Genomic DNA, 13,768 nt, shown 5'->3' with positions numbered 1-13,768 from the left:
ATCATTCAGCCTCGCCGGGTATTAATATCTCCTGACGAGGAAGTGAAATATGAAATGAAAAAATAGAGTTTTCATGGTTTGTCTCTCATTTTGAAGCAACATTAAGCATCAGTTTCAGCTTAAAGTAACAACATAGGCGCAGAATAACAGTACGCTTGTCATACCTATTATTAGTATTACTAGTAGTAGCATTAATAGTAGTATAACACAAACCTTTACTGCTTTCTAACATTTGACATTACCAATGGTGGATGACTGGTCCAGTTTATCATACTATATATGACAAAGGTGTCCAAAGCCCGGCCCAGTGGCCATTTACGTACCACAACGTGGTGTTTATTGGGTCTATGGCAGAAAAAAAATACAACATTGAGAAATATTGAAAGTTGAAATGCTGAAAGTTATGGTCTAGTGGTTAGCATGTTGGCCACACAGTCAGGAGATCGGGAAGATCTCCGTTGGGCATCTCGGAGTTTGCATGTTCTCCCTGGGTTTCCTCCCACATCCAAAAACATGGATGTTAATTGCCGACTCTAAATTGTCCATAGGTATGAATGTGAGTGTGACTGGTTCCTCGTCTGTACGTGCCCTGCGATTGGCTGGCGACCAAACCGAAGTTAGCTGGGATAGGCTCCAGCACACCTGCGACCCGAGTGAGGATAAGTGGGATAGAAGATGGATGGATGGATGGATGGATGTTGAACATTACAAGAAATCCTACTAATAAGTGTTATCATTTGTTGACAGATGTAAATGTAGGCTGTTCTTTCTTTAAATAATAAACTGTGTAACAAAGCTTTACAAATTTGAGCATTTTTAATGAAAACGAAAGCGAAAAATATCAAAGTGGCCACTCGCGTTACATTTTTTGTTTGCCGGACACCCTCTGTATTTCTGTATGTATCATAAAGTTGGTAAAATAATCAATCAATCAATCAATCAATCAATATTTACTGACTTTTGCATGCCACGAAAGCTATGTGAAACATTGCGTTAATATTCTACAAATGAAACAGCATTTCTTTGTTTGTAAACTTTGATTTTGTGCATGAAAAGATGTCCAATCAATCAATATGCTAAACTATCTGAACAAACATCCACACCTTAGTTTGGCGTTAGAGGTGACAAAGCAAATTATGATTTATATTATTAGATATTACAATAATCAATTCATTTCATTTCCAGAATATGCCAAGGGCCAAAAAAAAAAAAAAAAAAGGAACATGTACTTTAGACACCCCTGCCTTTTGAGGGGGTGGGGGTGTTCGTAATGCAAGTTACACACTTTAAGTGACACATTTTGTTCTAAAAAACAATCACAAAAAAGATGATTTGAACTATTTTGCAGCAGTGAAGGACATCCTATGCCTTATTTTATGGCCTGAGGTCATAAGCACAGTCTTAACTATAATGTAAGCGTCGGACAGATATTGTAGTACACATTTTTCTAGTCACGTGAGTATGCTTTTGCTGCGTGTACTTCATCCCCAAACAGCAATAAGAAACATAATCCAACAAGTGTCAGCAGGATTGAGTGCAGAAAAGTCTCTGTTGCCACTCCATCAGTGCGCTATCATAAATATTTACTCTTCCCTTGCTCAGACAACTTTATTGACTTTACTTTGGCACACAGCTAAACACGTCTGATGGCTGCTCTTCTCCCTCATTGTCAAGACGACACCTCCATTCTTCACGGCGCTATCGTGCAGTCGCAGCTCACAGGTGCTCAAGAGTAATTATTGACCTAAGTAGAATCTACACAGAGGGACATTTTGTCACATTTGGGTGCACATAGAAGAAGCATGGGGGGGGGAAGAGATGATGGTGCAAACATCTGCCCACACACACACGCATGCATGCATGCGAGGCACAGTGCTGAGCGTTACCTGACCAGCATGTAAAGCAGGCTGCACTCACTACTCCCATGCATCCTTCCTCCACTCATGTCGTCATCCCCAAACAGCCCCCTCCACATACCCCCCGCCTCACCACCACAGCTCAATCACATACAGACCACCCCCACTTCCTTCTAACATGCTTTAGCCCGGTCTGGTTCCTCTGCATAGCCTGTCTAGTGCAAAAAAAAAAAGTAGACATGCTATATTTCCAAATGTACATACTGTCACCACGACGACTACAACAAACACAACAGGTAGCTGCACACACACACACACACACACACAGACAATGAGCAGTGAGTCTCACCTGCACCAGTGCACCGCTCCATTCATCCTCGCTTGTCCGTCAGGTGCAGCGAGTCATTCTCTCCCCTTCCTCCGGCTTCCACAAGCCTGCCTCCCTCCCTTCCTCCGCCCCCCCCTCCACACAGAGCAACTCTTTATTTAATTCATTACGACATCAGCGCATGGACTCTTTTGCAGATGGCTGTCTGGCTCGTGCCGCTGCTGGCTAATTGAACGGCGGGCTTGCCTGACTGGTTGCAGCGCTCCTCTCCAGCTCCTCCCTCCCTCCGTCCGTCCCCTCAGCCCTCCTCCTCCTCCTCCCCCCCAGTTCCCTGACAGCTGCACATGCAGGAGTCCCCGCCCTCCAGACCCATGCACTAGAAATGCGACGTCACCTCAGGATTTGTCCATTTGCCACGGTCCTTCATTAATCCGAGAATGCTGCTCATCTGCACAGGCTGACCTTTGCAATGCGATAGCCTCTACTTGCCGTGTGTGGGAGTGGTTGCCACGGCAACTGTGGACTCCGCCTGCCTCTCTCTCCTGCTCCCTTTCTCATTGTCACCTATTTACCTTTAAATACCCAAATAGCACTGATGTTGAGCATGCATTGTTTTTCTGTATCTCTGTAGCAGTTTCCCACAGGATTGCGATCTATCTGTGGTGTTAGGCTGGGGGTGTTATATAGCATCATCCTCTAATTTGCATAATCGGCAATGACACAAAACTTCAGCCAGAGAGAGTTTCAAACACTCCCGCTGAGTGTTCGTGTGTGGACAGGTGAAACAAAGCTTTTTGGTTTGGTTTTGGTTTAGCTGTTGACTTAAAGGTGTTGGTTTGATTTTGTGCAGTGGTAGACGTGCATGAGTGTGCAATGGTGAAAAAACAAAACATTCATGATGTTTCCAGGGCTCCATGTACTGTAGGTGCGTGTTGATTTTAAAGATGCATGTAATATCTCAGTATATTGATGAACAAATGCATTATACTTGCACATGCTTGTCCTCATTAGCATCATTAGGGGGAGCTGGAATCTATTCCAGCTGACTTTTGGGGGAAAGAGAGGTGTACAAGTTGTTGTACAAGAGATGAGAAGTTGGCTGAGTGGTACATCACCATTACGTAATGTGTCTGTGATTCTATTTACACATAGAATGTCATGCGCTACAGATGTCACCCCATTTGGCAGCAGTGCACGTGCACTTAACTTGCCAAAATAAAGGTATCTGCCTTTGTGGAACACACCAAAACAAATAAAGACTCATGTGTAGTAGTACGTACTGTATAGAATGCGGTATGTGCCAAACACACAGCAATAAAAGCTGTGATACTATGAAAATACTAGAGAAATACTACCAAGACTAACAGCTTGGGTAGCGCCACCTATAGCAATGAGGCTCGAAAGAGGAATGCAAGCTGTTAGAACTTTGATAAATACAACAAAGAAAACTTTCAGAACTACAAACTGGTAGTAGAGGGACATCAGAAGGTTTTCGTTTGGATTCTGGATAGCTTTTTGAGTTATTGATCACATCTTCCTTGCAATTTTAAAGTCAAGGTTGTATAATTGAGAGTTTGACATAAACTTTCCAGCAAAGTTTGCCTCCAAGGTTGCACAAAACACTGCGATTTTTCCTATTTTGGCTCTCTGTGTCTTTTTTGGGCAAAACTTATTCAAAGAGAAGAACCAGCCTTGACTTGCTAGCCTTGAGTGTTGCTAACTTCTTTTTGTGCTTGTGATAAGCAAAGCACGTTAAGAAAAACAAGAACCGGGAGACGCATCTGCAGCATTGTTTGCCTTTGCATTAGGCGTTTATCATTTAACAAAATTATTTTGATGTCTAGGTTAACTTCTTTTTGCACTTTTCTGAACATGAAGAATGATAAAACTAACAAAATATGTCTGTACAGTTAGTACAGTAAATGTTAAATGATGGTGACAGTTTGGAACTGATATTAAAGACTAAGTTGTGCTTCTTCCCACTCTGTGCAAGTGTAAACATGTGATGTACTTCAATGTAACTTGTTAAGTACTTTATAAAGGAACTAAACCATTATTTATGTGAAAAATTATTTCGAAATGTGAACAAATTGAAGCATCCAGATTGCGTTTGAACTATGAGGTTCTAAATTTGCCAATAATCCAATGCCCTCCACCGAAATATGTGCATGTAATGGTGCTTACCTGTTCCCTCGCAGCCCTCTCCGAGCTTCCCCTCATGCTGGCGTGCGAGGGCGAGGGTGAGGGCGGGTTGTGGTGCTGCTGCTGCAGCTGCTGCTGATGATGCTGCTGCTGGTACTTGCTCTTCAGGTGGTCCATGAAGGCGTCCCGTTTCCGCTCCATGTCGGCCTTGTGCAGGTTGGTGAGGGCCTCCAGGCTCTGGGCCGCCGTGACCGTGTGCCGGTGCTCCGACGTGTGCACCAGGCCCACGTTGGAGAACCGCCGGCCGCTGTTGCCCAGGGTCCGGTACTCCCGCGGGTATTCCAGGTCATCTGTGGAGATCATGTGAGTGCCACCGCGCTCAGGGTCTGCGGGACGAAGGGAGTGTGCAAAGAGAAAGTGATTCCAGGGTGAAGACACACACGCAGACACACACCCACGCACACACAGAAGAGAAAGCGAGGCAGAGAAAGAGATGGGATGGGATGTTAGACTGTTTGCAACCGACACGAGGCAGTTCCCTGCGCAAGTACTATTCATGCCAACTGCTGGCAAGGCATGAAAAATGGCGAGTAAAGTAAAATGCTTTTGCCATAACTCAAAAAGGAAGAGACGCCAAGTGAACTTTTGTGGCTGTTTTTTTTTATCTCAAGTGCCTTTAATGATCCTCTTCGGAAGCACAAGCTGATTGAAATTCAACGCTCGGCACAGCTCCGTCCTCATTGTCGCTCTTCCTCGACATCATTTGCCCAGCCCCTTCAACCTTTCTCCATTTGACAGACAACACAGCCCAAAAGCAAACGGACGAACATGACTGGAACCACAAATGAAGTGCATGGAGAAATTAAACCCCGCCCCCAAAAAATGGATGGAAGGAAGCTCTTTGCTGTGTGAGTTACCTTGTTTGGGATAACAGGCCCTGGCATGTGCTGGAAGAGAAACATGCCAAGGGTTAATTCATGTGTTTGTGCACACGGTGTGCAAGCAAACACACGCAGAGCACACCAGAAAGCACTATTGTCTGGATAATAGCACTTTCCCACCATTACAATCAGTGCATGCATAATCATGTATTCATACAGGCTTGACACAGTGGGACATGGCCGCCTATGAATGCTAATGAGAATGCTGACATCACCTCACATAAAAACACATGTTTTTGAATAAACAGGAAGCAGGTAGACTCGTGCAAATGCGCAATCAATACATAGATGGATCGTAAAATGCAGACAAAGGTGGAGGAATAATTGAGTGTGTGGAGTGCATAAAAGCCTCGTCAGTTCCGATGAGGCGAGCAGCAAAGACACTCTCCTCACAGCCCGAGCAACAGACTGCTAATGCGAGAAGAGGACACTGGATGCAACAGAGGAGATGGATCAGCATTAAAAGCAACTGGCAGGCCAAATCCGGCACGTAAATGACATCAAACCAAGCATTTTTACAGCAGGTTCCTGAGTATAAACACTTTTTTTTATTATTACTTATAATAACAACGTAGTTATTACTTATTATCTTACTACTTTGTACACATTTTTATTGATTTACTTATTAAATAAATAATAATAATAATACATTTCTTAAATATATATATATATACACAGTATATTATATTTTCTGTTTTAATTCATCTGTATTGAATTTATTTTTATGGTATGGAAAGCCTTGAATTGGCATTATATACAAAATAAAAATAATAGTGGGGAGAGGGAGTATTGCACCCTGAATAGACACCTCCACAGATACACACCTCCTGCAGGGTTTTTCCATTGAGATTCATGCAGTATTTTCTGTGAAATTGAAGGAAAATAATGAAATCTCACAGCAAAATTTCATGAAAATTGGCCCTAATCATTTCTGTAAAGGTTACATAATTAGAATTGTTCTTTTAGCAACATTGTAATGACCATATATTGAAGTGGAAGGTCACTCTGTAGAGCACAGACCTCCGTCCAGGAAAGTAAAACAGTGGCGTGTTTGTCGGTACCGGATACTTCCTGGTTGGGCTTTAAGATTTTGTGCGTTGGATGGTTCCAGGCATGCAGAAAAATACATTCCTGCATCTGCGCCGTTATCCAAATCCTCACCAAAATTGAATAGCTTCTTCCGTGGCTCATGTACCGCCTTGCTACAAAATTTTGTAAAAATTGGTTTTACACTTTTTCTGTAATCCTGCAAAGTGCAACCGCTCTACTCAAAATAGTGAATATGGTCCTGCTAACAAAGTTACTGCAATGATAATGAAATAAACTCTCCGGCAGACCAATCGAGACGTGCAAGGCATGAAGGACACTGATCGGCCCATTCAGCGTGCCCCGACGTCCATTACAAGATGAAGTGATGATAAACGGAGGTGAAACGTGCCGACGGGCTGATAGCGTTACCATCGAGCTCTCCGCTGCCCTTCTCCTATCAGCCTGTGCAGATATCCACTTTGCACTTCATTAGGCCAGAGCTCGATGTGCATCAGGTAACAAGTGTCAGACTCAAGAGCCCCATCAGGATGGTACGCGAGGCTGGAACCTTTGCACCGTGATGGGCTTCGTGATAACAACTCGGGAGGGAGCAATGGCAGTGAAGTGATGCTTTGCTGATAACGCTCATCCACAAGACAATATGTATGGAGAGGTCGAAAGAGGTCTGGTACATAAGGATAAGAAGTTTGGAATGACGTCCAGGAACTTTGCAAAGAGCAGATAGAAGGTCTTTATTAGCTGCGTGGGCTAGAGAGCAAGAATAGAATATGTGAATTCATGCTTGCTGGTGTCATTGGCACCTCATATAATCTTCACATAAACCTGCAGATAAACCAATGCACTAAAAAAAAATCATCTTAATGGGGGAGGTAGACTTGCACATTGTTAGCAGATCCAATATAATAGTGGGATCAAAAATGATGCAGGTAATGGTATTTAAATATTAAAGAATATGTTGATGATTTTGTTTATTTGTGGCACCCCTAAGGGTTTTGTTCATAATGCTTCGGAATCCATGCTAGCATACTGTACATGTACGACAGATGTCCTTAAAGTTTCATCATAATTAGACAAATGGTCAATTAGTTTCTGTAAATCTGTCCCACATTTTGATTGCGGTTAGCCATGTTTTTCAACCGATTCTGCTCAAACTTTACACATGTGCGTGTCAGTCACCCAGATTTCGTGGTGATTCGGCTGAACGCCCTGAAGTCGCAGTGGGTGCCAGCACAGCCACACAGACGGTCCGTTTTAACTCGCCTAAATCGGTCAAGTAAAACCAAATTCATGATAAATATTTGCCATGTTTTAGTCATTGTGTCGTCACGTCTGATGCTCATTGCTAACATGACACCGCCTTCCAATTGGTGGAAAAAAAGATTGCTCTTTAATCAATCAAAGCATTACAAGCTAACCCAGGCAATACTGCTGTCAAGTGACAGGTGGGTTTTTGAATTATGCATTTTATATTTGCATTGAAAGCTATAAGAAGGGTTCATGATACATTACAGATTTTTACAGTTAAAATCAATGTTTTACCCTAGACATATTTCAGTTTTTGGGTGATTTTAGGCCCGATACACAATGTCAAAATGAAAACCGGAAACAAATACTGAAAAAAAAAACGACCAAGGCGAAGCAAACTGTTCTCTTGGATATTAATAAAATATCTATTTATCTATCTAAATGTAAACACAAAAGTATGCAAAAGCAGAAATTCTTACCCTGGTTGATAACGGCGCCACCATGAGGTGTATTTGTCAGAAAAATAATAGCACAGGCAACACAGTAGGGGGGCACATTAAGCAGGGGCGTTAAACTCGTTTTCACATCACCGTTATGGCTGCCCTCAAAGGGCCACATGTCACTGTCATATATAACATACAGTATACATCACATAACTGCCATATAAATAAATATAACTATGACTATAACCTTATAGTGTTACACAATTGCCCATGCATTTCATTATTACATTTTTACAAACAAATTGATGGATAACAAGCTTTGAAATGAGAAGTGGAGTTTGTGAAGGTGTCAAGCAGTACTTATTTTTGATAACAAAAAATGCTTGGAATATCTTGTTGCATGATCAGATAACATTAAAGTTTACAAGAACTGCACACAGTACAATTTCTCTGTCGAGGTGAAAGAATAAATGCTACATCGCGGTTCCAACATTGCTCTATTGCGGTTTTTCAAAAATGAATAGGGCATGTTATTTAAACAAAAATAAAAATAAATGCATATTTAAGGAAACTGTACTTATTCCCAGCCTAAATGAAGCATTGTCAAGCATAAAAATGGCTAAATGAACAAAAATACAAATACAAGGCAGAAGAAGCATTGTAATTGTGAATGTAGTATTCTACATTGGCCACTAGGAGTCAGTAATTTTTCGGTGAAACAGGCACTAGACTCGTCGCTGATGTTCCCCAGGGAACACCTTTTTCTGTGACACTACTCGAGCAGGAGTTTTATTTACATCTCAAATGGCTTATTTACTCTTATTTTGTCTACTATATTGGGTAATGCGAGTATAAAGCCATTTAAAGCCGCCATTACAATACAGTGATGTATTGTAATGGCGGAAGTACGCAGGACTTCACACCTTTTGAGTCACCAGGTCTCCACCACCTCCAGTGGTTATTTATACAAGTGGGGAAAACTCACCTCAAACAAGCACAGCAAACACACCCACAGCCACACACTAACACACACACACTGAATATGATAATGCATGCAGAGCCAGGACTGCCTCTCTTCTTCACTCGCTGAACTGGATTTCATCTCGTCAAGGGAAGAGACGGACAAACCGTCTCCTATACCTGGAATTCCTGATAGAATTCTAGCGGGTCTGCTTTCATCGATTTGTGAGAGTCATATGTGCACATCAAAGTAGGTCGGAGGGAGTGGAAGCTAGAGAGAGAGGCGGCTTCGTTGCTCGCTTGCTGAATGATAACAAGGATGCTGGCTGCACTAGTATTCATGGCATTGACTTTGGAGTAAGGCCAAGGCTAAATATCCTCCTGGCTCCTAAATAAACACTGAAAATGAACGGATCATCAACCACAAGTTTAAAACTTTACCACAAAATACAAATGCTACTGTATATTTGCTTTGACTGTCAGACATTTGGGGACTCTGATGCACAGTCTAATTTACAGGCAGCTTCGTGTGGGACAGCAGCTGTGACAACACGAGGACCTACTGAAAATTTAACCAGCAAAGAGGGAGGAAGCCAGCAGATGTAGGTGAGGAGCGCAAATAGCGACTCCTCCATGGCAAAAAACCTAATCAGCCGTGGCTCTGAGCTATTGGCATTTGGAATTCTGTGGTGCTCCGGAGGGAAGCGCCCGACAAATAACTAGGAGGGAGCGGCATGGCGGGAGGATGTAAGGTCATAGAAGCGCTAATCGAGCCTCAGGAAGGCGGCACGTCACAATTTAAGAATAGCAGGCACTGTCTGTAATGTTTACAGTCTATAGAGTAAAAGGCAGTTTAATTGATGCAATTGATGGAAAATGGCGACTCTTCTGCTCTTTAACTGGCGCACAAAAAAGGGCAAAAATTGGTCAAAACATGCACCCCTACTGTGTTGCCTGTGCTACTATTTTTCTGACAAATGCACCACATGGTGGCGGCGTTATTAAACCGCAAAGTTTGATCCCTACAAATGGGACTGACTTGAAATTGATCACACATCTCAATTGAGAGATTGGTTGAAAAACAAGGCTGCCATCAAGCAAAACATCTTTGCCAGGCCACGGGACTAATTGTCCATAAGTCAGTGACCATTTGTGTAATGATGAATGAACTTTGAGGATATCTGTATGACATGTATGCTAGCATGTCTTCCGAAGCATTTTGAGCACAACCCATAGGGGGCGCCACACTTGTCATTTAGCTACATAGTTACACAGCATTTAGCACACCAATTCAACATGTTGCAGCTGTGTTTGTGGCATTGTTTAGTATTTTGTGCCAGCTAAAATGAACAAATTAATTTACTATCCACCCAAACTCGCCACTAAAAAACAGCCAGTTGAGCGTGGCTGGCGGGCAGCTACAAACTCAAATACAAATAGCAGCAATTTGGCCGACAGTGAATCCAAGCAATCCTGCAGCACAAAATTAAACAACTAATAAAAATGCTTCTTCCATATTTCTGGTTGCATCTGATGTCCACTCCAATGGTTAACAAAAAAAAATATGGCTGTAGCCAGCGGGTGCACTTTACATTTTCTTTCCATTAGCCGTGAAAGCCCAGCTCTGCGTCAGAAAGGGAAGCTCTAAAAGCGTTGGAGATGACGGCCGCCCACCGACGGGAAGCCATCAGAAGGAGGTCAAGCGAGGAGGGAGAATGCAAAGGATCCGGGAGTCCGAGCGCGGAAGGAAAACGCCGTCTGCGACAATTACGGCAATTTAGCTCCAAGGACCGCTTTAATAAGAGGCCTCGTCGCAACCCACCAACCTCCCTCCATCCAAACTTTCTGTCTCCCTGGGCAACGCCGCCGCTGCATAGCATCTGTTAATACTCAAAAGCACTCAGGACAATTGGAGCGTGGAAGGCTTTGACAGTAACGTCTCTCGGGTTGTCTGCTTGTGGAAACATCACAACTGGAGGAGATATGCACTTATATTGACAAAAATACTGAGACACAACTCTTAATTAATCAGTCAGGGGTTGGACCAGACTACTTAGTTGCCAAATTCATCATCTGAACCGTCCCAAAGAGACATTTTGGACAAGTGCAAACTTATCTAGTCTATACTTTCTTCCATTTTTCGCTTTGTGTAAGCGTCCTGCACTCACAATGCTCTGCACCCGCGTATTAATGCAACTTTTCTGTCTTTCATTCGTTTTTTTCCACAGGACTGTAAAGTGGCACGCCCTATAAGTTGTGTTAAAAACGCAAATGGTCAACGACAAATGGACCCTTTTGCTTGATAACGACAATGTTTTTGAACCAATCTTTCTCAAGGTTTACAGACAAGTGTTTGCCAGTCCCCTACAGGTGTGACCAAATTTTGTGGTGTTCAGTCAAACACCAGGCGGGTGTTTTGTAGAGCTGTGAGAGAATTTTCAAGTCAGGATGAGTTATGGGGCTTCCTCAACCAACCAAAGCCATCGAAAACATATGCAAAGCGTGTCAAAGTCTCTGTTTGAGGAAATACTGTATCACTTGATTCAATATCACTTTTCTAACATTCCACACTACAAAATACGTGATAAAATATATGTGATGATTCGTGCTACTATAGTTGTCCTTTGTTTATCACGGTTAATTGGTTCCAGACCAGACTGTGATAAGTGAATTTCCATAAAGTAGGATTCAATATTAATAAATGGAATATTTTCGTAATTAGAGCATAGAAAACCTGCTTATGGCTTTCGAAATATGGGTTTTGATATTACTGGTGCCCTGTAGACATGGAATAACACCCATACAATCACCTTTACACTCCTATTATCTTTGTTTACATCACATTGTGCAAGCTGCGCTATCACAGGAGGGACATAGACGGCCGCCGCTAGCATAGCAAGCTACCGAGATAGCTAGTTAGCCGCTCCAATTTACTTATTCTAAACTTAAGAAAGTGTTTCAAACGGAGTGGGGAAGAAAGACAAAGAAGCCAAAAACTTACCACTTCCACACAGAATGAGAGGAGAAACTTTTTTTCCTTTTTTTTTGGAAGTGAAAAAGTTGCATTGGGACATCCTTAGTATCCATCCATTCATTTTCTGTACTAGGGTCGCGGGTATGCTGGAGCCTACCATTAGTATTTATCAGAAAAATAACATCACCACAGTAGAGGTGCATGTTTTGACACATTTTCACTTAAGATTCAAACATTAGGACAGCACATTCAAATTGTTGTGGTTATTTCTACAGAGGCGGAAATCATTAACAACAAACTGGAGGAAGCCCACCTCTTCCAGCATGTACAAACTGCATCGAGTGAGCACACCCCAAGAATGCCAGCAACACAGAAAGTGTTGCTAGCGAGCGTTTACGCTTATTTTTAAATCAAACTGACAGCCTATTGATCTCTGTGGGCAGAAAACTCTCTTCCACCCTCCATCCACCCATCCATCCATCCAAGGAGTGGAGTAGTAGTACACTTACTGATATTTGGCCTCTTGCTCCAGACACGGCGCAACAGAGCAGTTCTAAACGTCAACTGACACTGGTCTTACACTCTTTTGTTGGTGTGACGACTGAATGCAGAGTGGAAAAAACAACATACATCTATTTATCTTGTTTTGTCCAGGCTTGTTTCTCATGAGGATAACAATAACCTCATTAAGTAGCCTATGCTTATGAGTACCCTTACTGATGTTAAAACAGCATGTATTTACGATCGCGCCATGAATTAACAAGCAGATGAGCTCACACACGTAGACAAAGCCCTGAAAGAGGAGACGGGACACAGTCTTTCCTGACAGGAAGAAGGGAGAGGGGGCGGATCATACGACTATTTACAATGCAAAGAAGCCAGCTTGATTTGAACCAATCGGGACCAGCCGACTGTCTTTGTTGGACTCTTGCATCCCTCACTGAGAGTTTCAGCTTTGCACTGCTGCGGCTTGCCTACAGCGGGCGCCAGCCTAACTGGTTAATTGCTTGAGTCTAATCGAGTGTTATGTGTCCCGCGGGCCTTATACTGTATATTAAACAGCGGTGGGCGTGCTTGCCTGCAAGGGTGCACACAGACACATGTTGGTACATTTCACTTAACTGCAATACAGCCGATACGGGGAAGAGAAGCAGGAGGATATTTGTGTGGATGAAAGGCACGGCGTATGCATATTCATGAGTGTGTTAAGAAGGTAGCGGAGGTAGAGGGCGTCTTACAGGAGCACACACAGCATGACACCGTGTCCCAGAGAGTCTTTCCTCACACGGCGGCACTAAGAGCAATCAGAGGGCGCGGACCTCCAGCAAGGCTAATAATAAACCCTCCTAATGTATGCAAAGCTGCAAATGAAACCGTCTTACAAGTAGGGAGATTTTATTTCAGCAGATGTGTGAGACGAAATGTATCATGTTAAAGAACATAGTTCTGTGTTTAATTACGGTTATAGTACCGCAGCTGTGTCCAAAGTGCAGCCCGGTCGCCATTTGTGACTCGTGGCACATTCTAAAAATATAATTTAACAAGAAAACTAAAAATCTGCAGACATTTTTACAAAAGTATAAAAAATAATAACATTATATATATATATATGATATATATAAAAATATCAACATTATATTAATATTTGTATATTTTAAATATAATGTACACATTATTATACATTTAATATTAGGGGTGTAACAATTCATTCACTACGTTGATGCATGGATTTATATTCCTACGATCCAACTACTGTACATAGATGTGTGTTTAGCAAGTTTCCATTCTGGACGCCATGTATCGATCTAACATCGTTTAAAAAGGTAATC

The 13,768-nt window shown here is 42.5% G+C and overlaps 1 protein-coding gene across 14 annotated transcripts in view; it reads right to left on the bottom strand.

The window, feature by feature from the left end:
- The window catches only part of srcin1a (SRC kinase signaling inhibitor 1a), a 111,435-nt gene that overhangs the window by 35,378 nt on the left and 62,289 nt on the right, over window positions 1–13,768 (bottom strand). For 10 of the 14 annotated variants that reach the window (XM_054758637.1, XM_054758639.1, XM_054758641.1 and 7 more), the window contains 2 exons: window positions 5,244–5,273; window positions 4,369–4,712 (listed from right to left, as the gene is read on the bottom strand). In XM_054758637.1, coding sequence (XP_054614612.1) covers window positions 4,369–4,712; window positions 5,244–5,273 — 374 coding nt within the window. Of the gene's footprint in view, window positions 1–2,205; window positions 2,483–4,368; window positions 4,713–5,243; window positions 5,274–13,768 lie in introns of those variants that run through there. The other 4 variants (XM_054758647.1, XM_054758645.1, XM_054758650.1 and 1 more) reach the window with 2 other exon arrangements.

Source organism: Dunckerocampus dactyliophorus, chromosome 18 (assembly GCF_027744805.1).
Source record: "Dunckerocampus dactyliophorus isolate RoL2022-P2 chromosome 18, RoL_Ddac_1.1, whole genome shotgun sequence".
Lineage (NCBI taxonomy): Eukaryota > Metazoa > Chordata > Actinopteri > Syngnathiformes > Syngnathidae > Dunckerocampus > Dunckerocampus dactyliophorus.
Note: the sequence above shows the minus strand (reverse complement) of the source record. Positions and strands in the feature narration are given on the sequence as shown.